The following is a 22711-nucleotide window of genomic DNA, read 5'->3' as shown; positions in this document are numbered from 1 at the left end:
GTTCCAAGGAATGATGACGATGGCCTTAAAAGTCTTGATTGGCAACTTTCAATTTTTGCTTACCCGGGGAAAAAATTATCTAGAAGATCATATAGAAGACAATTGTCACATGCTGAAATGAAAATTACACATAACTATATTTGTTTCAACTGTGAAGAATTGAAGCCCTATTTATAATAAGTATGAAATATTTTTTTATACTTTATTCTTAAAAAATTAATTTTAAAAATAAACTATTTATAATTTAGACAATGTCATTAAGAGTTAAAGTCACAACAACCACATGCGAGTGATGCTGAAATAGAAAAATTATGTAAGAATATCTTTCCAATTTGGTTAAAAAATAATGTAAGTAGTTTTATATAATGATTTTTTTAATGCAATTTTATTCTTTTAAGAAATTATTTTATTTTTGAAAAAAAATACTTATTATGGTGTTAAATGTTATGGTAGGTTGAATATCAATCAAATAGAATTGGGAATCAAATCTTTGCACTTGCTATAGGCCTTTCAAATTTAGTTAACTGTTATAATGGGTGTTATGTAAATAGTTTTAAATTTCACACTCAAAGTTATGGTTGATTTAAAAAGACAATGAATAGCGGGGTTTGTGTGAAAGGAAGTTGTTATGATGACAATGAATGTGATTATTATGGAATGCTTGGAGAAGTTGTTTGGCTAAAATATTTGGGGAGTAAGTGCAAAGAATTCATGTTTAAATGCTATTAGTATGATACAAGAAGAGGAATTAGAATGCATCGTTCAAATAGTTTGGTTGACATCAAGCATACTTCTCGACTTTATGAAAATGAAGATTTTGTGCTAGCACAACAAGTCTACTATACATGTCCAACTGATAATAAATCTTCTGAATGATGGACGGTAATTAAGACAACTGTTAGAAGTTGTTATAACGTTAACATGGGTGAATTTATTGAAGATAATAACAATATGAGATCATTTGATGTCGCTCAGTCAGATGAGATTTCTCAACCATGTCGTGTCCTTCTTACTTAAACACTTGATGATCCAAATATGGTTGTTGAAGCATCATATTATACAAAAATCAACCATTATAATTGCTTTAGTTATAGGCAAATTCGGTAGAAGTTGAAAGGGCTTCAGATGAAGAATTTGATGATGATGTTAATGGTGATTACGATGATGATGATGTGGTTATGAGTGATGATAATGATGAGAAACATAATTATGATATATTATAAAATTTATTTTTTTATTTATTGTATTTGGACTTATTTTTAAGTAATGTAAGTTATGTTTGTATTAATGGTATTAATTAAAAATAATTATTTTGTTCATTTTTATTTTTTTATTGTATTAATTAGTTCATATTCAATAATTAAAAATAATTCAGTTATATTTATTCTATAATGTTGTTTATTGATGTTAATTTTTTATTCTATTTCAGGTATCTAGCATGCCTCGACGTGGTTCTATATTAGCTTCCAGAAGTAATAAGACCACTTCATCTAGATCAAATGGCACTTCATCTGGGCTGAATAGCCAAGCATCCATTTCTCATCAACCTTTTCATCATAAGTTGCATGATTTCTATAATCATACTTGGAATGCACATCATACTCGGCAAGATTATGAGCGAAAGGATGATTATCAATCGTACAAAGGTTTTCTTTTTCAAGATTTACTTCAAACTCAAGAAGGTTTCCCTCAAGATCACTCATATACTTTTGGAGGATATAATGTTGATAGGTTATTATGATTGGAGGGGCAAGGATGTTAGGAGAGATGAGAGAGTTGAGGAAGATAAAGGAGAACAATATGAGAGAGTAGATAGTGATAATGATGAAGATGAAGGAGATGATATTAATACAAGAGGATTAGGTGATGAGGGAGATGATTGTAATGTTAAAGATTTAGAAGATCGAGATGACATCTCATCAATCCATGGTTCCACATCTTCTCCAATGCATCATGAGCAACGAGTTCTAAAGAAGGGTTTTGACACACATATCGATCCAATTACAAAAAAAATAGAGAACTTCATTTATATGGAACAACAGAGTAAGTTGAAATTTATAAGGTTATTATGTTTTATATTTATTTTTTAAGCTTTATTAATTTTATGAATCTTTGTTATTTTTTAAGCTTTAACATCGTGTGAGTGTGAGATTGGACTTATTTTAAGGTCAAATTTTAAAGGACCATGGCATAATTAGAAAAAAGTTATAGGGATGAACTCTTTAAAGAGTTTAAGGAATGAGATTATACATTTTTATTTTAGAAATAATTATGTTGACTTATTAATTAATGTTATGAGACTTGAATATATTAATAAATATACATACTGAGAGATTGTTTGATGGATGAGAGGTGATCCAAGATAATTGGATCAAGATGGGAGTTGTAATGACATATAATAGAAGTGTTGTCAATAACTTGGTACCAATAAAAATAGAGGAGACTCAGCTAAAATTTTTTATAAAAAACTTCTATAATCTTAGAAATATCATTCAATACTTGACATTAGTTAAGAAATGTTTGAAATTTCATTATATTATATTTGAGGATGTTACATTCTTTTTTTTTCTATACACACCATATCTTAGATACAAATATTATTACTATTGTAAAAAATAGTTTTTTTTATGGAAGTGAAGACCAAAATAAAATACAAATCTCTTAGATACAATTAATGTAAAGAATAGTTTTTTATTGATTGAAACCACAAATTAATACATAATTGTTTTTGCATCTCTAACGACTTCAATTAGGTTAGAACATGTCATGTTACTAAGATATAAGACAAATTAATTCTATTTTAGGAATATATTAAGAAATGGTAAGGTATATACCAAAAAAATATTATAATAATTAGAATACAAGACATTAAATTCCATTTTATTATGTAGTTAAGAAGTTTTGATTTTATTAATATTTTTTGTTCATCTTTTTTACTACTGATTGTGTGATTGTAATTATATAGGCTAGTTAACAACTATGTTGATCTTTGTTTTTTTTTTTTTCATAGAAAAAAATATATATATTCTAAGATGATGAACCAATTGTTCGTAAAATTTGGAAAGATAAGACTAGAATTGCTTTGAACCAACAGTTGACATGAGTTCGTAAAAGAGCTATGTCTGACAGAAATACCACAAATATTATGAATTGCATTAATAGAGCTCTAATTTGGATACACAATGACAATTGGAATCAAATGATTAAAGAAATTTGGTCCACCCTAGAATTTCAAAGGAGATCAAAATCTGCAAGAAATAATCGGCTAACTAAAATAGATGGTAAATTAAGCACTTATTTTGGAGGTACATTGTCATTTGTATCATATCGAACTAGCATGGTGAGAATTGTTTATATTTGTTATAATGGACTTCAAATTTTTATATTTATATGTTCTAATATTTTTTGTTTGTTGATAGCAAGAAAAAGCACTTGGAAAAGAACCTTTATGAGATGATGTGTTTTTGGTGTTGCATCAGAGTGCCAAGCAGCCTGAAACATTCATAGATAACAAGTCTAAAAAAGTTTTTATAAGTATATTTTTTAATGTAATTTAATATTATTTAAAATTTAAATGAATTTATTAGTATATTAAATTTTATTGTAGAAGAATTACAAAAAAGAGATGATTTCAAGATATGGAGTTGATCGGGAAATCGTACTTCATTTGATGGAGTAGCTTGGTGTGTGGCTATAGAAAAAGTTACAAATGGTAGAATATATGGTGCACCTGGTATGCCAAAATTCATTGTTAGTATGAGTGCTTCACCACAATCCTATACGATGAAGTCAACACCTCCTAACTCATCAATTCAGGCATTGAAAGAGAAAATAAAGGAAAGAGATGGTCATATTTTATCATTACAACAGGAGATGACCTCAATCAAAAAATTTCTTAGTTATATGGGATACCAAGCTTGGGCATCAAATATGGACCAAGGTATTTCAACACCTATGGCTCATCTATGCCGTCACATGTGGCTCCACAAATGACGACACCTATGTATCCCCTATTTAATCTAATATATTAACCTAGGGCTCGACCACCATATATCAATCCCATCTTATGATGGTCAGCATTGTTTTGGTTTGTTTCCACCACCACCTTTATGATAGAACATATTTATTAAATTGTGAGTTATCTATTTTGATGTAAGTTTAACGAGATTTAGAAATTTATTATGAAATTTATTTTTATTTGAGTTATTATTTTTTATAAAATAATTTCTAGTATTAATTTATGTTATTTATATATTTATCTATAATTTTTGAAATATCCACAAATAATTAAAAAAAAATCAATAGATGGGAAAAATAATTTAAAAAATTTGGACAAATCAACAACGGATCAGCAACAAAGTTTCCATTGCTGATCAGCAATGATGATTAGAAATGGAATATTCGTTGTTGATTTATACAATCAACAATCGAATTTCAACAACGGATCAGCAACACAATATTCGTTGCTGATCAGTAATGATGATTAGCAATGGAATATCTATTGTTGATTTATACAATCAGCAACTGAATTTCAGTAACGGATAATTTATTACTAAACAATCAGCAATGGATAATCCGTTGCTAAAAAATTAGCATCTATTATTTGCATCTGAAATTATCTATTGCTAATTCCGTTGCTAAGATTTATCAGCAATAGATTTTAATATTATCCGCAACGGACTAGTTAATTTTTAATAGACTTTTTTTTTTAGTAGTATTATTTATTTTCAAAAGACTACCAACAAACAACGGTTAAAAGTAAAAAGTTGTTAGCAATTGCATGAGTCTGCTAGTCATCATTGACATTGGTTATTGCCATTTCCATCCAATAAAATGAAGTCATATAGACATAAACATATACAATTTGCTGAGGCCATGGTGACAACAAATTATGATGATACATTTGCTTTTCCTTCTTTTCCGTTCGGTGCTATAAGATATATTTTATAAATGAGAAAAAAAACTGCCCTTTGAGTTTATCGCCGGTTTTCACAAAGATTGACATTAGCTCCACCAAATACATCTAGATATAACCTTATTTTATGTTGGTGAATAACTATTTTCTAGCTACACGTTAACATTAATAGGGTTGATTTAAGCTTTTCATGCCACTGCTTTTAGGCTAATAGTTTCTAAGTATTGGCTCTGCAGAAATCAACAGAAATGGATGAAATGGGTCGTCTGTAACTTCATGTTCATTTAAAAATCTAGAGGACAAAAAGTATTGGCTCTGCAGAAATCAACAGAAATGGATGAAATGGTTGTGATCAAAAGCATGGTGCAAGGAGCGTTTTTGAAGAGTCGATTTAAAAGCAAGGGAATAATATTTGAGCTCAATGGATGATGGGTAGTAACATAAATAATTTAAATTTATTATCGGGATCATGTTTATATAGAAACATAATTTGAATAGTCAGTGGATAAAGAAGCAATTTTGCCAATCACAGGGATTGCATGTGAGCGACTAGATTTTGTTTTTGGCAACAGCATAGAGAGCTGCATGCAAGTGGAAAAAACCATCAGTACGCACTTGCTGTGGGCGCTAATTGAAAGCTGAGATGCAATAACAAATGCATGCACCAATGGAGATACAAAAACATGACGATGAACTTGGATTTCTTAACTAGCCAAATCCTTAGCAACTATTTGTCACGTCCATGACCAAGCCAATTGGTCACGTTAATCTTGTAGGAACAAATTGATCAGCTGTTGAGCTTTTCCATACCTTGATCTAGCTTACGTACATTCAAAATCAATACTTGGCAGCTTGCAAAGAGTGTTTGTTTTATTAAATTGAAATTGGAGGCTATACAAGAAAGATGGATGGTAATTGTGGGATGGTGTTTAATCTTGAATAAAATACCCCCTGTTTATCTGAAATTCTTTATTCGTTCTCTTTGTTTACTAGCTTTATAGCTATGATAGCTAGAGCATCGCATGCATCATGCTACAGCACAAGTGTCAACTTCACCTCTTTTTTTTTTATTATTAAAGTGGATATTCAGGTTGATTTATGCATAACTTGAATAATTTCACGAGCTCTGAAATTAACAACCATGTAAATCTTCAATGATTATCAATTATCATATTAATAATTATAAAACTTAAATCTAAAATTACAAAAAAAACAAATCTTTTAGTCCAAGGCTAGACCACCATGGTTAAGTGTCAACTTCACCTTTTAACTATACCAAAGATGTGTTAATTACTGATCATATTCTTTGGATGGCACGTGAATTATTTCTACGAAGCAGTTTGGTTTACCTGGTCTCCCCATCCCCCATCTCACGGGCTCACACCCTTTGTTTCTGTGACGATGCGAAGCCTTTTTGTGGAGAGAGATACACCGAGTCGCCAACTCAACTAACTACTAGGCTGATTAACATAACTATGACCATAAAATTTAATCAAGTTCAATTGTTTGATTGCTAGGTTAGGCATAACCTTGAATCGGAAGACAGCCGATATCTGCAGAAACTCATGTGCTCAATGCGAGGTTAGGCATAACATGGTTCCTTGTTTAGTTTGTCACTTGTATGAAGAAGTTGAGAAAACTTGAATGTCCATAGCTATCTTGTGCTTGAATGTTTCCTTTCTATTTCTTTGCGTTGTCAAATACTTCACGGTCCAAGATTCAAACTAGCATATACCCAATGCCACTGCTTTGCCATCTTAGCAGATTGTGCAAATCTCATCGTTTCTTGCTATTGCATTACAGCAGTGCTAGGTTATCAGTACTACGTGAAAGATTATATGTGTTTGTTGTGTAATTCAGTGCCACCAACAAGGTCCTATTTAGCGGCCAGGAATGAAGGGTGCACTCATTGTCTTTGAGAGACAGAGGCTGCGAAGTTTTATTTCCATGGTTATAGGATAATATATTTTGATTCATGAGGTTTCAGTGACCTTCGAGCAAGACGAAACACTTGCTTAGTCTTAATGCAAGACACTTTTGTTTATTAATTAGCAGGAGATCCAATGAAATCCGAGCTAGTCAAACTCTATGATGGCCACCATGCACCTTAATTCCTGGGTGATTGAGGTTCCACATCATACAAGTTCTTAGTTTATGTTAGCCGAAGTGTGTAAACCTTCCAGAATTAGTAAGCCCAGCAGGGTCTAGTTTGGTTACTATACCCTAGACATCTAGCGTAGATGCGATAACCCACATGGCTTTCATTTCTTTAAGCTATCTCGGTTGGTGTGATCCTTAACTCACCTTTTCATTCTTCTTCCATTGTTGCTCGCATCTCGAGGGGTTAATAATTAATAAACTTAAATAGTAAATCAAAACTTTTGGGTTTAAAGCAAAGCGTTGCAGTGACGAGCTAGATGACGATTAATTGCCGGGGGTAAATGTAACTTGCATTAGCAGGATATCTTGATCTTAATCTTGTATTTCAAACCTTAATTTTGTACTATATAAAGCCAAACAACATCCTTCACGTAGCTCATCGTGTTCTTAAGATTTTCTTAATCCTAGCATAATTGACGTAAAATCACACGAACCACATACTTAAGAATGATATTAACCACACACAGGATACTAGGACGCAACTTCCCCAGCTATCTGGGCTGCACAGACTCAAATGCAGGTGGTAAATGGTCAAAAATAATTCATGTCAACCAATCACATGGTTCAGATGGAGTAAGACCTACTTTCAGCTTGTGATAAATATTTATTTTGAAAGTTATTTTTAATTTATAGCTATATATATATTAAAATAATAATTTTTTTATTTTTAATATTATTACATCAAATTTTTTTAAAAATATTAAAAAAATTCATGGTTTTTAAAAGAAGACAGCAAAAATAAACAATTACTTTAAACTGTACTTTTAGAATGCAATAGAAAATTAATACCTTTTGTTTTTTTTTTTATTTATGCTTTTTGCTTGTAAATATCTCACTACTTTACTCATTAAATAATTAAATGGTTCAGATAAATATCATAATAGTTTACGGTATAATAAGATTCAAAAAAATGTGCTATGAAAAAAGGAAAAAGAATTAAAAAAAAAAAAAATGCCACTTAGAAATCATGAATGCAAGAGATTGATGGGTTCTTCGTAGATTTCCTATATATTTTCATGGGTTTCTTTTCCTTCTTTCTCTAATCTTATTCTTAACCATGGATTAATGGGGAGTTTTTTCTGAAATTGGAAATGGATTCTTGCAGAGAGAAAAGTCAACCCGACCCCTTTGGGACACGTGTTGGTCCGACAAGAGATCATGGAGTGTGCTTTGTCGTGACACGTAGCCAACTGTCACAACGTAACACAATTGTAATAATAATGTAATCTGAAGTGGGAAAGACCCACTTCATTGGACCAATCACGTGAGAGGTTGGTGTCCTATACAAGGATCTGTTAGGAGACAAATCATAGGCAGTTCAACTAATTCATGTATTCCTCGAAATGGGGGAAGGAGTTAAAATAAAATGTTTGCAAGTAAGTCCTCGTGATTGAAATTGGAAATTAGAGATGGTAATTGGATTCCATAATTAAGTTGCAAAATGACACTAGGTTTCTTAGGATAGCCAAAGTATACGTGTAGAATTTCACAAGCTTTGAAATGATTTAGTTTAAGTATAATACATAGTTAGAATCTATTTATTTTTGCGGCAGAAACATTGTTTTTAAATTGTTTTGATGTTCTGATGTTAAAAATAAAATTTAAAAAATATAAAATTATTTTTAAATAAAAAATATTTTAAAATACAATTACCATCGTGATGCCAAAGAAACTCTTATTCAAAGCATGTATGATCTAAATGGGATTTTTGGTGCTTTACAAATGGGGGTTGGTAAGATTCAAGGTGTCGATCTGGTTATATAGGGAGAGGAGACATTACCACGAGGCTGACGGTGTTTTCTCTCCCAAATTGTTTCCCTTGCTAGTTTTCATCACCTTCTTATTATACTGATCTTGCCTCCACGACGCCAATGCTTTCGGTTCTTGATAGCTTACTTCATTTGTCTCTTACAAATCTTGCCATATTTGTTCAAGAAGGTGTTCCCTTGAAAATAAACGAGAATATCTATGTACGCTAGCTAGCAAAATGTTTGTGCTTGCTTTCGTCTCTTTGGATGTTTGCTAATTATTTTATTATTTTATAAAATACTATCATTGGACTAATAAATGCCTAATAGTGCCGATTAATTTCACAAATTCTTGGAGCAAATACTAATATGGAACGTCCAATCCTGCTAAACAAATGGTGACTTATAATCCGTACAAGTTGAAGGAATAAAAAGAAAGAGAAAGCACATCTACCTAGCTATATGTATACCTTATGTTATTGCATGCAAATATCAAGTAATTAACTCGGGGAAATGAATTGTAAGTTGGGGTGCTTATAAATATCGTTGGATTGGATTTGGTTTTATAATTATATTTAATTTAATTTAATTTTTAATATTTTATAAAATATAAACATGATCCATTTTAAAAAAAAATTGGATTCAATCGGGTTTGATATATTATATTGTGCTAATTTTTATATGGATATTACAAGTGTTGGACTTATATTGCTAATTTTTTTGGGATGAACTTTATTAGAAATAAAAATTAGGCTCAATAAATCAGCTTAAACCTATTATAAATTGTAACAAATAATTTAGGCTTAATACACCAACTGAATCAATTAACTAAAATGAAACAATCAATTGTAAAAAAATTATCACAACAAATTAATTTTGTAGTTACGAGGTATTTAGGTTAATTAGATTTCGACCCACCATTTGACCTGTCATATTCATTTTTTAGTTTTATTGACCAGTTATCATATGTAATAACCATATTATAACTTTAACTAGTGGTATCATGTTAAATAATACAAATAAGTAGGGTTTTTAATTAACACTCCTACTTTTAAATGTGCTTTTCACCACAATTATTAAATCATATCGAGTCAGTTAGATTTTCACCACAATTATTAAACTCAACCGGCCTAATAAATATAGAACTCAACTAACTTAACTCCTTACCAGATCAAGTTTAAAGAAATCATCTAGAACTAACTTGACTAAATTAATTATAAGGTAAATCAGTACCTTAGTTGACTTACTTAAAACTTGATGTGATATAAAAAAAAATTAAAATAATTTAATTATGTTTAAAAAGAAATCTTGAAACGTGAATTGATACAGATTAAAATTACTCAACTCGTGAACCAATTCTTGAAGCGGCTCATGGGATATAATAACATTGTTTTTCACTGCAACATCTCCGTTAACTAATAATCCCATGACAGAACTCATGCCACGATGCAAATTTCAAAGGTTCTTTCAAGAAGAACGTCCTCTCACATGCGCTACAGGAAATAAAATAAAATAAAGGACAAAGCGTCATGCTAGACTACTAAAGAGATAAAAAAGAGAATGTCTTCGTATGACTTGTAGGGTGTGGGTATATTAGTTGTATTATAAGAGAGAAAGGTGATGAACTGATTGCTACTGGGAGAGAAAACGACGACTGGATATAGCTACAGTGGCAAAAAGGCTGGTTTTGGGAACTTGAACCGAGAAAAATCTGCTCAAGGTTCGGCAATGAAATTCATCAAAAATCCCATCTTTGCTTAATTTGATCCTTTTAAAGCTGAATTCTCATTGAGTTTAAGGCTTCAGTTTCTTACAGACATCACTCTCCAGGTCCCAACTCCGACCACACCACCTTTGCACTCATATTTGCCGATCAAAAAGATCCCGATTCACGAGCAGAAAGCAAACTTAGAAGGTGCCATTTCTAGCTAGCTCAAAATGAAGGTGAGTCATTCGTTACTGAAGAGATCATAGAGAGAGGCCTTCTCGGTTCCAAATCCATGATTTGAATTCGTCAAGTTTAGATTTCTCGGGCTATATATATTAATATATATTTATAAATCTCCACACGTTTTGATGAGTGTTTTGAAAAGAGATTTTATTTGGTTGCTGGCAGCTATTCAGTTGGATGCAAAATAAGCTTAATGGAAAACAAGGGAACAACACCAAACCAAATGCAGTGATTTCAGCTACTCGTAAGCCTCCTCCTCCTCCCCCTCCTCCTCCTCTTCCTCCTCCTCCTCCTTCTTCGAACTCTTATTTTTTTCTATGTTTGTTTATTTCGGTATTTTGAGTGAGTTTGAGAAAAAGAGATCACAGGTCAAATTAAGAGTAAAAACAACTTTAAAAATGTGTATATAAAAGAGATCACCTTTTTTGTTTTATTACAAAGAAAAGGGTCGGACCTCTTGAAGGAATGAAGACTTTGCCAATTTTATCATTTCATTAATATGCAAGCTAGCAACACAGTCAATTTAGTCACATGCCGAAGAAGAAATGTGATTTATTTAGTCAATTAATATATGTTTTACAATGCGATAAAAATCAAAACAAACATAAGTCAATAAATCATATCAAAATGCAAAACATAAGTCAATAACTTTTTTATTTGTTTTACAATGTAACCCAGCAAATATTTTATTTGCGGTCAATTAATTTTGTTTTGTCTATCGGACAGGCCATGTGAAACAAGAGTCTCGGGAGGAATTTAGCGATTGGCCTCATGGGCTGCTAGCAATTGGAACATTCGGCAACAGAGAGCTCGGAGAAAGTAATGAAATCCAAGATGCCGAAGAGGACCAGCTTGTTGAAGAGGACCCGTCTTCATCCCATGATTTACAAGATTTCACTCCCGAGGAAATTGGGAAATTGCAGAAAGAGTTGACGAAGCTCTTAACAAGAAAGCCAACCTCTCAAGATAAAGAAAAGGAAACTGCAAATCTTCCATTGGATAGATTTCTTAATTGCCCATCGAGCTTGGAGGTAGATAGAAGGGTCAGCAATACAGCAATCGGCGATGTGGATGACAAAGAAGATGACATCGAGAGGACGATCAGTGTTATACTTGGTAGATGCAAAGACATTTGTGAAAATAATAAGAAGAAAGCTATTGGGAAGAAATCAATCTCTTTCCTCCTCAAGAAGATTTTTGTTTGCAGGAGTGGGTTTGCTCCACAGCCAAGCTTGAGAGATACACTTCAAGAATCAAGAATGGAGAAGGTATGCCTAATACTTTGTTCATTTGCTTGCCTTGTCCAGCGAACATTTTGCTTTTTGTCGTGATCATAAACATTTCTCCAAGCCAAAACCATCATTTTAATTCACCATAAAGTTGAGACAAGGCCCGCTAAAATCAAAGCCTGGAAGAGTGCAATTCATATCCTTGTTGCCATAAATTAATGTATACGATTCATTAATGTTATACTTGCGAACAGCTTTTGAGAACATTGCTTCACAAGAAGATTAACCCACAAAGCACTTCCCGGGCATCATCAGTGAAGAAATACATCGAGGACAAAAGGATTTCAAAGAAGGAAAAGGAAGATGATGAAAAGCGATACAAGACAAGTGATGGATCTAAATGGGTGAAGACAGATTCAGAATGTAAGTTCATCATTTCGTTGCTTGGGTGTCCATACATATATATATATATATATATATATATATATATATATATATATATATATATATAAATCAAGATCCAATTGACATATTAACGCGGTCTTGTTCGTTTATTGCAGATATTGTTTTAGAGATTTAATTAAATCTTCATCCCTTTCAAGCATTAATATCACAAGGTATGTAGAAGACGACCCTTTTCTCTGTTCATTTTTCCAGCTTTGTTGAAGCATTTAGTACTGATAATGGAGAGCTTGCATCAAATCAAAACTGGCCAAATATATTATACTCTAAAAGTACATATAGAGATGTGTGATTTAATCTTTAAGCATACATATTCACTTATCAAGGCAAATTTGATTTCTGTCGTGGATGCTAAAAAGCTTTAATTCCAGATTCAAACGTGGATTGAAGCAAGTGAGATGCTGAAATTATGCAGTAAAGAGCTCAAGGAATTCATCAAGACCATAAAGGGCCATCAATAAACATATATCAAAGCTATATCGAGGGTGGATTCATGAGGACAAGAAAAACATTTTTTGATCAAGAATGTCTCTCGCTATATATTTTGTCGACGGTGCCTCCCCGGAAGTTTGTTTTTTTCATGTTTGCATCTGTTGATTCAGGTCAGGGCAACACATGTTAACAGTCCAAGGATTTCATTAGTAGCCTATATGCACCCGAAAAACAAGATAGAGCTAGACATTCTCTCCCCTTTTTTCAGTCCTCTTTTACCACACCCTTTTTTCTTAGCTATGTTTGCTCCTGTAGTATATATAACTTTGACGTAAATAATATAAAAACTGACAGGATATTATTATTATTATTATTATTATTTGTCTTGTTTCAAATAATAATTGACATGATTTATGTCCTCCTAATGTCTCTGCCGAGGCACATAGTTTCAAGGATCTTTTTTCTTTGAAAAGAGTTTCAGACGATCGGGATCAATTACTCTGCGTTTCAATTTGCCTCTGCCAGTGAAAGACAACATAAAGTCTTATGTAGGCAGAAAACACATTGAGAGGCTTAGCACCTAGTGATAAATTCAAATCTATTGAAAAACAAAAACAAAACCTAAAAGGCCCAAAACAACATCTTCATGGTATGTTGTCAACCATGCCACAGGCCAATTATTACTAAGGTCATGGCTAAGGTATAATAGCTCGAGGCCGTGTTTAACGTGCACCACATCCACATGGTCTTATGTTCAAGCCTAACGTGTCGGGCATGCATCTTAGCATCCACACAGGCTTAGACTACTATGTTTGAGTTCAATGTGTTTAGATCCATATGTTAGCATATCTGGATTTATTTTTCACTTTTAATGGAGGTATTTTATCCGAGCTCAATACTTTCTCAAAAAAAATTTCAGTATCCACGTGGGTATTTCAGTATTTTATATTAATTTAATATGTATTATTTTGAATAAAATATAACTTAAAATATCACAATAAAATTATATTTTAGCTCCTCTTCATAAAAAGATAAGACTCATGGGTTATAAATATATTATAAAACCTTCAAACTAACGATTCACAATCTCTTCATTCTTAACATCTTTAGTATATATATTTTCAAAGTTTATCTCTCTAAATTATTATTATACTTTCTCTTTCTTGAAAGATATTTTCTTAAACATTTAAGACTCCCTAAATTTACAAAGAAAGATCTTTTAGATCTTTTACATGTACTAGGTACCAATCATTTTGACTTATTAAGCACCACTAACTACTAACTACTTAAACTTTTTATATTAAATAACCAGCTATAAAAAAAAAATAGATTAGATTACTTGAAATAAAAACTAAAACTATTATTCCATATATAATTCTTATTTCTAAATTGCTTGGAAATTCTGTTACCTCATGAGTTAGCAAATTTTGAGATGCTTTGTTTCAATGTCATTTAAAACATATTGTCATTGAAAGATCTAACGGCACCAGAAAAAATGTATACACCCCATAGTCATCAAAATCATCGTTGAAGGAAATTATATATGATCGTATGCGAGCATTTTCTAAAATCTATTTTTATTTAAATTTATGATAATGAATATTTTAAAAAATTTAAACCATTTAAATTTTGATGATATTTTATATATATATATATAAGAAAATAAAAAATATATAATTCATGATAATTTTGATGCAACAATATAAGAAAATGAAAGAATAACATAAAAATGTAAAAAAAAAAAAATAGTAAATATTCATGATCAATTTTAAAAAATAAATAAATTATATTTATACAAAACATTTCATAAATTAATTGATAATATTACCATTAAAAGCTAAAATCTTATTTAGTTTTTAATCATAAAGAAAGTTATTAATGCTAATTAAAAATCAAAGTAAAAAAGTTAATCTATCTTATAAGAAACAAAAGATAAATACATATATAAATATTTTATCTTAGTTATTCTTCTCATTGTTTCTGCTTTCTCTTATTCATCATGGAGGTTAATTATAATTACTAAGCACATATAATTTTTGTTTTTAAAAATATATTATGCAAATATAAGTCTTCTATTTAAAATTTAAAAAGTAAATATATTTTAAAAAAATTATGATAATTAAAATAAAATTTTATAAAAATTATAATGATTTAAATTTTGAGAAAAAAATGTTTCTCTTGTCAAAACTCTTTTTTGTTATTGAATACCCCAATGAAACTCTTGTGATACTAAGATTAAGTTTTTTTATTATTAGAATCGGTATCAATCTCTTTTTTATTAGAATTCGACAAATCTCTCTCCCCTCTTTAACACAAAGATTGAAAAATAAAAATAAAAAAGTTTTGAACAAAATTTGAATTTAAAAATTAAAGGGAATGAAAATATATCTATTGAAAAGTGAAAGGATCAAAGTTAATTTTTCTCACTAACTTTGAAGTTGTTACCTTGTATTTGAATCTTGTCCTTAGTAAATTAGGAGTAATTGGACTAATAATTTAGCTATAAAAGAATTAAATTAAAGGAAAAGAAAGTTTGATAACTAAAATGAAAGGAAAAAAAACAAAAAATTAAAAATGACACTGCTACAATCAACACTGCTAAAATATGAAAATATACAAAATAAGATGCATGTGAAATGGCCACACATTTTATTTTATTTTTTGTTATTAATGCTCAACCTAACGAGCTTAATAGTATACAAATGACTTATGATTGTGATGGAGTTAAGTGAAGCTCACAACAATTAGTATTGTATATTAATGTAAAATGATGGTAAACATTAGGAAAAAAGAATGGTTTTTTTTTTTTAAATAAACATAGAATTATGGATTTGAGATTATTAATAAGTGTGTGTTTAACAATGTAATAATTTTCATATTTGATTTTAAAAAAATTATTTTTGTAGTTTTTTTTAATAAATTTATAAAAATATATGTTTAATTAAAATTGTTGCAAGATAAATTTTTACATGTAAAATAAAAAACAAGTCAGGTTTTTGTTAATAAAAAATAAATTATTCTAACTTCTACAAAACAAAAGTTTGAAATACAATTATATATGGGGTTTGGTGTAAAAAGCAGAAGTTATATGACTAAATGTGTATTTAGTATTGTGATAAATAATCATTTTTAAAAGTGTTTTTTTTAAATATATATGAAAATAATTTTTTATATATTTTTAATTTGATATTAGTATATTAAAATTATATTAAAAAAAACACGTTAAAAAAAATGTAATTTAATTTTTTTAAGGCAAATGTATTTTTTGAAAATATTAAAAATAAAAGTTATCACACTTACTTGCAGCATATCAAAATTATTAAAACATACTTAAAAAAATATCAACTTGATTTTTTTTAAAACAAATATATATTTTTAAAATATTAAAAAATAAAACCTAAGACAAATTCAATCGTTTACCTGAATAAATAATCTTTTCTTTATGATATATAAAATACATAAACAGTTGCTAAGTCTGACGTTAAGATTATAATTTAACGATGCTATAACTCTTTTTAATTTTCTTAATATTTAATATTACTAGTCAAAATATATTTTGCGCTTCTTAATTTACTAGTAAAATATGGGAGAGGAAGAGCCTTTGTCAAAATATATTTTTCTCAGTAATAATAGTGTAAAAAAAGAAAAACCTTTGTTAATCAATCAAAACAGAGAGAGCCAAAGGAAACCATATGGGAGAGGAAGAACCTAACACACAAAACAAGAACATCTCCTCTGTCCTCGCATGGATCTTCAACTCCCACTCCTCTCACCATGCCTGCCTAACTAAAATAAAAACATAAGCATCCCCTTTAATGAGCAATTTCCCACATTTATTTTTCTCTTACCTTCTCTTAAAAATTCCCCCTGTCTCTTGTTGATCTGTTTTGGTGGCTGTACGATTGGATCTGAGTGCCTTTCTTTTTACAAGCCCACCACTTTGCTCTTTCAACCCGGGGACAGAATTAATTCTCTGAAACTTCCCCTTCTCTTTGGTTTTTTCTTTTCTTGGATCCGGACAACAATATTCTATTGAAGGGTTTTCTTTCTTTTTTTCTCAAATAGTACAGTTAGAATTTGGAATCTGAATTCCTGGGAAATTAAAGGGGTTCTTGTTCGTTAAATCAGTTAGGGTTTTTCTTTTTGTTGGTGGGTTGATTGTAATTCATTTTGTTTCGGAGAGAGAGAATTGTTGTTGCGTCTGTGTGCGTGGTTAAAGGTAAGAAAGAGGAATTTGGGGGCAGCCAATGCCATATTTTGTTGCTTGGTATTTGAAGAATTTTTCGGTTTTTTTGGAGTACCGAAAAGTTTACAACTTAAGAGTAAATATCTTGAAAGTATTATCAATCAATGTCTTGGGCAGGCCCAGAAGATATCTACCTCTCTACTTCTCTTGCCAACTATCTTGATAGTAAGTTCTTTCTCTTTCCCTCTCTCCCGCTTGCAATTTTCTTTGGATTGTTACTGTGCTTAAAGTTGGAACTTTGCAATAATTGCCTAAGAAATAAGACTTTTTTTTAGTGTGTAGGCATGCCAAAAGATTGGGAAAGGAGTGGGTTCTTGCAGTTTTGGTATTTTGTTCTTGGAATTGTCTGGTTTTCGTCTAAGTATGTTGTTTATCTAGCAATATTATGCTACTTTGGTTTTTTTTTTTAATTCCATATTGAAATTTATAGCTGACTGCGTTTAATACTTTAATTGGCTTGTGGTCTTGGTTCGGTTGAGCAGAGTTGTGAAAATGTATTTTCAGTAGTCTTGATTATTGCTTATATTGTGATTCTGTTTCTTTAGTGCATTTTTTTGGGAGCATGCTTTCGGTATCTTGAGAGCTATTTTAGTACATGGATTTGTACTCTTTAACATGCAGTTAGGGAAAATGATTGGGGCCATCCTTTTCCCAATTGGAATTTCATGGGCATATCCCAGCATGGCCTTATTGTGTCAGCCAGTGGCACTGTTTAGCTATTTCCTAAATTTTGGGTTCTATTTTCCCTTGTGCTTCTGTTCTCCTTGCTCGAGATTTTGGAAATTAACTGTTAATGAATGGGATAAAATTCTTTTGTTCTGAATAAAAGTAGGAGCTTTGTTTATTTGCTTTGGTGATTGTTGAGCTTTCCTGCTATGCATTGCCAAACCCACATACATCCTTTCTTGTTTTAGGTTTTGCAATACAAAAGGTTGTTTATGAAACCCGACTTTGGAATATAATAATTTTTTTTCATTCAATTGATATTGATTTAAAAGAAAGTGTTAAGATAATGGGTTATGGCTTATTTTAAAACAAAAAACAATGGGTTATGTGCAGATGCCAATGAACTAAAATGGCTTCATGGTCTTATATTACCCAATTTTCTTTTGTAGAGTTGTCTTGATGATTTCCTATTCTCTAAAATATTTCTTTCTGGTAGTCATGTTAGATATATGAATGAAATCAAGACATATAACTCTAAATATTCAGTGCTGAAAGTCTGCATGGAATTCAGATACAAATGGATTAATTGATGTGTTTTGGACTGTGGATTACTTTTCCTTTGTTCTTATTTGATTGGTGTCCCATGCTCTTGTTCATGCTATAGAGAAGCTTCTTGTGCTTCTTCGAGATGGCCGAAAGCTCATGGGATTACTTCGTTCTTTTGATCAATTTGGTAAATTTTCTTCCTTCTCATTGTTCGTAGTTCTACTTGCTACTGTATGATTTGTGATATCTGAAAACAAAATTTTTGGTCATATGCAGCCAATGCTGTCCTTGAAGGTGCATGTGAAAGAGTTATTGTTGGTGACCTTTATTGCGACATCCACTTGGGTCTATATGTGATTCGTGGGGAGAATGTTGTCTTAATTGGAGAGCTGGTATGATGTGATTGATTTCTTTGATTGCTGACAGCATATTGTTTGGTGCATACTTTGTTGTATTCTTCTAACATTTTCCTTTTGCTTTGCTAGGATTTGGAGAGGGAGGAGCTTCCACCACATATGACTCGTGTTTCAGAAGCAGAGATTAGAAGGGTAAGTTTTCCTCAATAATGTGTTTTTGTTAAGAAGTTAATTCCAAAGACTGAAAGATCACGCTAGGTCCAAATAACTCCCACCTTTCCATTGTTTCCTAGTATAAAGTCTACAAAAAACTGTTCATCATATAATTGGTAAATTTGGATGCCAGTTTTGTGGTTAGTTTTGACATTTTAGGCAAGGTTTTTTGACACGGCATTTTGCTGAAGGTGGACATAAGAAGGTGGCTTTGTATGTGCACGAATGTGTTCATGCATGTTTTTGACCTTGATTAAGCTAATGATAAGCATTTTGTCATTTTAAAATTACCATGTAAGCACATAAGCAGTTACGTGGGAAGGTAGCCACTATTTTTGTGTCAAGAACCTGCTGCTGTTGCTAAACTAACAAAGAGATGTCAGAATTTCCTTCCGTTGTTCTCACGAAATTTTTTTTAGGAGTCTCTCATTCTGCACGGGAAAGATGCGTATATATCAGCTGCCTTTCATCTTTACTGTAATAATTTTGAACTTTTAATTCTGGCAGGCGCAGAAAGCAGAAAGGGAGGCAACAGATCTAAAAGGTACAATGCGGAAAAGAATGGAGTTCCTTGATTTGGACTAGTGCATCTCTTACATCCAGGCTGTGATCTGCGCATATTTTAGCGGGCAGAGGTTTAGGAGATATGATTAGGTTGGATGTTATTTTCTCGTAGTTTCTGTAACATTTTGCAAAGAATGTGTGAGAAATTTATTCAGTGCTTGTTATCAAGGTCATTTTATGCTCAAGTTAAGGTTAGCAGTTCACTGATACCATTGGCTACCAAATTGTAACTGGATTTTTCAGTTATAACCAGAAAAATTACAAGAGCACCTCAAAAATAGATCCTTGAAGTCATATCTCTCACCTTCGTTGTGTCCTTTCTTGTTTGGATGGACTGTGTGGACCTATGCAGGAGATCTTGTATACAATTCGCTTGTTAGTGATCACAGTTATTTGCAGGATTACATCAAGAAACTTCTTGTTTCAAGACTACTTTCTTCTTCTTTCTTTTTATATTTGGAGAAAGATTGAGGTGCTAATAAGTTTATCTACCAAAAGTACAAGTTGGAATTATGGCCCAAAATCGTACCTAAGGTAATGGAATTCCTATTAGCACTGTGAATTACACATTGTTGTTTTTTATTATTATTATTATTATTATTATTATTATTATTATTATCATTACATTGTGATCCTTTTTTATTGATTTTTTTTAATTTAATCTTTATATGATGTGTTCATTGTGATTTAGAGGCATCGAGTTGATAACAGAAAAATATTATAGTATCATAGTATAGTTTAATTTTTTTTAAAATAGTTAAATAAAAAATAATTTAAAAAAATGCTAGGTTATTAAATTTTTTGGAGTTAATGACCCAGTTTGCGAACTTGACAAGGTATCCCTGGTTCATAGGTTTACTGAAGGTTTTTTTTTTTTCTTTTCTAATTGAACTTAATTATGTGGTTGTTTGTATTTTTTTTATTATATAGTTAAAAAAAAGGTTTTAGAAAACAAACATGTTATTAAATTTTAAAAAGTTCATAAGCTTGTTAACGGGTTTGACGAGTTTAACTTTTCTTTTTATTTTTAAAATTTATTTTTTCTAATTTTATCAACTAATTAAGAATTAGGTTACATAATTTATCTCTGTATTGGTTGGACACTTGACTTTGCAATTGTTTGTTTTTGTTATGATGTAGTTAAATAAATAATATTTTAGAAAAAAAAACAAGTTATTAATCTCAATGGAATCTATTACCCGTTCATTGTGATTTAGTCTTTATATGATGTGTTCATTGTGATTTAGAGGCATCGAGTTGATATCAGAAAAATATTATAGTATCATAGTATAGTTTAATTTTTTTTTTTAATAGTTAAATAAAAAATGATTTAAAAAAATGCTAGGTTATTAAATTTTTTGGAGTTAATGACCCGGTTTGCGAGCTTGACAAGGTATCCCTGATTCACAGGTTTACTGAAGGTTTTTTTTTTTTTTTTTTCTAATTGAACTTAATTATGTGATTGTTTGTATTTTTTTTTATTATATAGTTAAAAAAAAGGTTTTAGAAAACAAACATGTTATTAAATTTTTAAAAAGTTCATAAGCTTGTTGACGGGTTTGACGAGTTCAACTTTTTTTTTTATTTTTAAAATTTATTTTTTCTAATTTTATCAACTAATTAAGAATTAGGTTACATAATTTATCTCAGTATTGGTTTGACACTTGACTTTGCAATTGTTTGTTTTTGTTATGATGTAGTTAAATAAATAATATTTTAGAAAAAAAAAAAAACAAGTTATTAATCTCAATGGAATCTATTACCTGTTTTGTGAGTTTGATATGTTGACCTGAATTATCCTAATCATAGGTTTAACATTTTTACCCATCAAATCTCGTATGTTTTTTCTATATATATAGTTTTTGTTCCTTTATTTTTTCTAATTGTTATTTTTCTTTATTTCACTTTTCTTTAATATTGGATTGGCTGGGAAATGGAATTCATGATTTATTTTTTTCTACTATATATAAGGTTATAACGATCTTAAATAAACACATTATTTATGTTTAGTGTTTGATTTTGCAAGTATTTAATTTTATCATAAAATTAAATAAAAATAATTTACAAGAGCAAAATAGTTATTAAACTTATTAAAATTCATAACTCAGGTCATAGGGTGACCGAGGTTGATTCAATATGGTATTATCTCATATTAAAAAAAAAATGTCATTTTAAGGTTTTTTAAAAGTTATATCATATTTTTATTGGTCATTCAAGTTGTCTTTATGCCTATTAAATTGAATGATTCACTTTGGATTAACTCCCATGTGGTTTAATTTAAGACTCGAGCTAGGCAAGGAATCGGATTAACAGGTTTCAAGATCATTCAATTAAATGATACTACCAAAAAATTCTCCACTCTTAATATTTATTTTTAAGTTTTAAAAAAGAATAGTTCAACTCATAGTGGAGCATGAGCAATATATCAGTACAAAGCTAAAAGAGTTCAGTGTTTCATTGTGTGTTTTTCACAATGAAATTACTCTTAACATTTATTTTTAAATTTTAAAAAAGAATCGTTCAACTCATAGTGGAGCATGAGCAAATATACTAGTATAAAACTAAAAGAGCTCAGTACTTCATTGTGTGTTTTTCAAAGTGAAATTATTATTTTACCCCTAGACAACATAGCTACTACGAGGATAGTTTGGTAATTTCATAAGGGTTCAAATGTTATTGTCAAATTCTTGATGATCATTATAGTAATATCATATTTTAATGGTACAATTAAATTACTTAATTTTCCTTGAAAGTTATTTCCATTTTTTTATTTTAAGGGGTTTCTCATTTCTTTACATTTTTTAAATTCTGGAATTACTAAATTAACCCTAAAATAAAATTTTCTAAGCTTTGCATTAAGGGGTGTTTTTGTCATTTTCTATATGTTTTTTTTCTTTTATTTATTGAGTTGGGTTAGGGGTGATTCTATCTTTTTTTTATTTTTTAAAAATATTTTAAGAAAGTATTGATGTCACATGCTAGCGTGTGACATGGCTCCAAGCTTTATGAGCGGCACATGAGTCGCCATCAAGTGGAAGAACACTAGCTTTTGCCATAACGTTTGAAGTAACATGACTCCTCCTTCGATGAGGGGCGCATGCACTTGGTGTTTTGAAGGACAGTTTGGCTATGATCGCCCCTTCCTTTTCTTTTCCTCTTCTCTCTCTCCTCCACATTGAACTTTATGCTGGCCATTAAAAAAAATAACTTGTACTGTTATTGT

At 30.5% G+C, this 22711-nt stretch overlaps 2 protein-coding genes across 2 annotated transcripts; both read left to right on the top strand.

Moving 5' to 3' along the window:
- Window positions 1-921: 921 nt before the first annotated feature.
- LOC118034867 (protein LAZY 2) lies at window positions 922-13200 on the top strand. Its single transcript, XM_073403523.1, has 8 exons — window positions 922-1002; window positions 1095-1175; window positions 1430-1646; window positions 1732-2043; window positions 11489-12042; window positions 12258-12426; window positions 12564-12620; window positions 12837-13200. Exons 1-7 carry the CDS (start codon window positions 922-924, stop codon window positions 12581-12583), a joined length of 1434 nt encoding a protein of 477 aa, XP_073259624.1. The 3' UTR covers window positions 12584-12620; window positions 12837-13200.
- A 3318-nt stretch (window positions 13201-16518) lies between these two features.
- LOC118034848 (sm-like protein LSM1B) lies at window positions 16519-19920 on the top strand. Its single transcript, XM_035040272.2, has 5 exons — window positions 16519-17308; window positions 18474-18542; window positions 18632-18747; window positions 18841-18903; window positions 19432-19920. Exons 1-5 carry the CDS (start codon window positions 17248-17250, stop codon window positions 19507-19509), a joined length of 387 nt encoding a protein of 128 aa, XP_034896163.1. The 5' UTR covers window positions 16519-17247; the 3' UTR covers window positions 19510-19920.
- Window positions 19921-22711: the final 2791 nt, after the last annotated feature.

The sequence above is a fragment of the Populus alba genome, chromosome 1 (assembly GCF_005239225.2).
Source record: "Populus alba chromosome 1, ASM523922v2, whole genome shotgun sequence".
Lineage (NCBI taxonomy): Eukaryota > Viridiplantae > Streptophyta > Magnoliopsida > Malpighiales > Salicaceae > Populus > Populus alba.
Note: the sequence above shows the minus strand (reverse complement) of the source record. Positions and strands in the feature narration are given on the sequence as shown.

Coding starts and splice junctions, on each gene's coding strand:
- LOC118034867 (XM_073403523.1), top strand. CDS start 922: ATGGGTGAATTTATTGAAGATAATAACAATATGAGATCATTTGATGTC. Junction 1,176..1,429: donor ATTACGATGATGATGATGTG/GTTATGAGTGAT, acceptor ATTCTATTTCAG/GTATCTAGCATGCCTCGACG. Junction 12,427..12,563: donor GGTGAAGACAGATTCAGAAT/GTAAGTTCATCA, acceptor CGTTTATTGCAG/ATATTGTTTTAGAGATTTAA.
- LOC118034848 (XM_035040272.2), top strand. CDS start 17,248: ATGTCTTGGGCAGGCCCAGAAGATATCTACCTCTCTACTTCTCTTGCC. Junction 17,309..18,473: donor TCTTGCCAACTATCTTGATA/GTAAGTTCTTTC, acceptor TTCATGCTATAG/AGAAGCTTCTTGTGCTTCTT. Junction 18,748..18,840: donor TTGTCTTAATTGGAGAGCTG/GTATGATGTGAT, acceptor TTGCTTTGCTAG/GATTTGGAGAGGGAGGAGCT.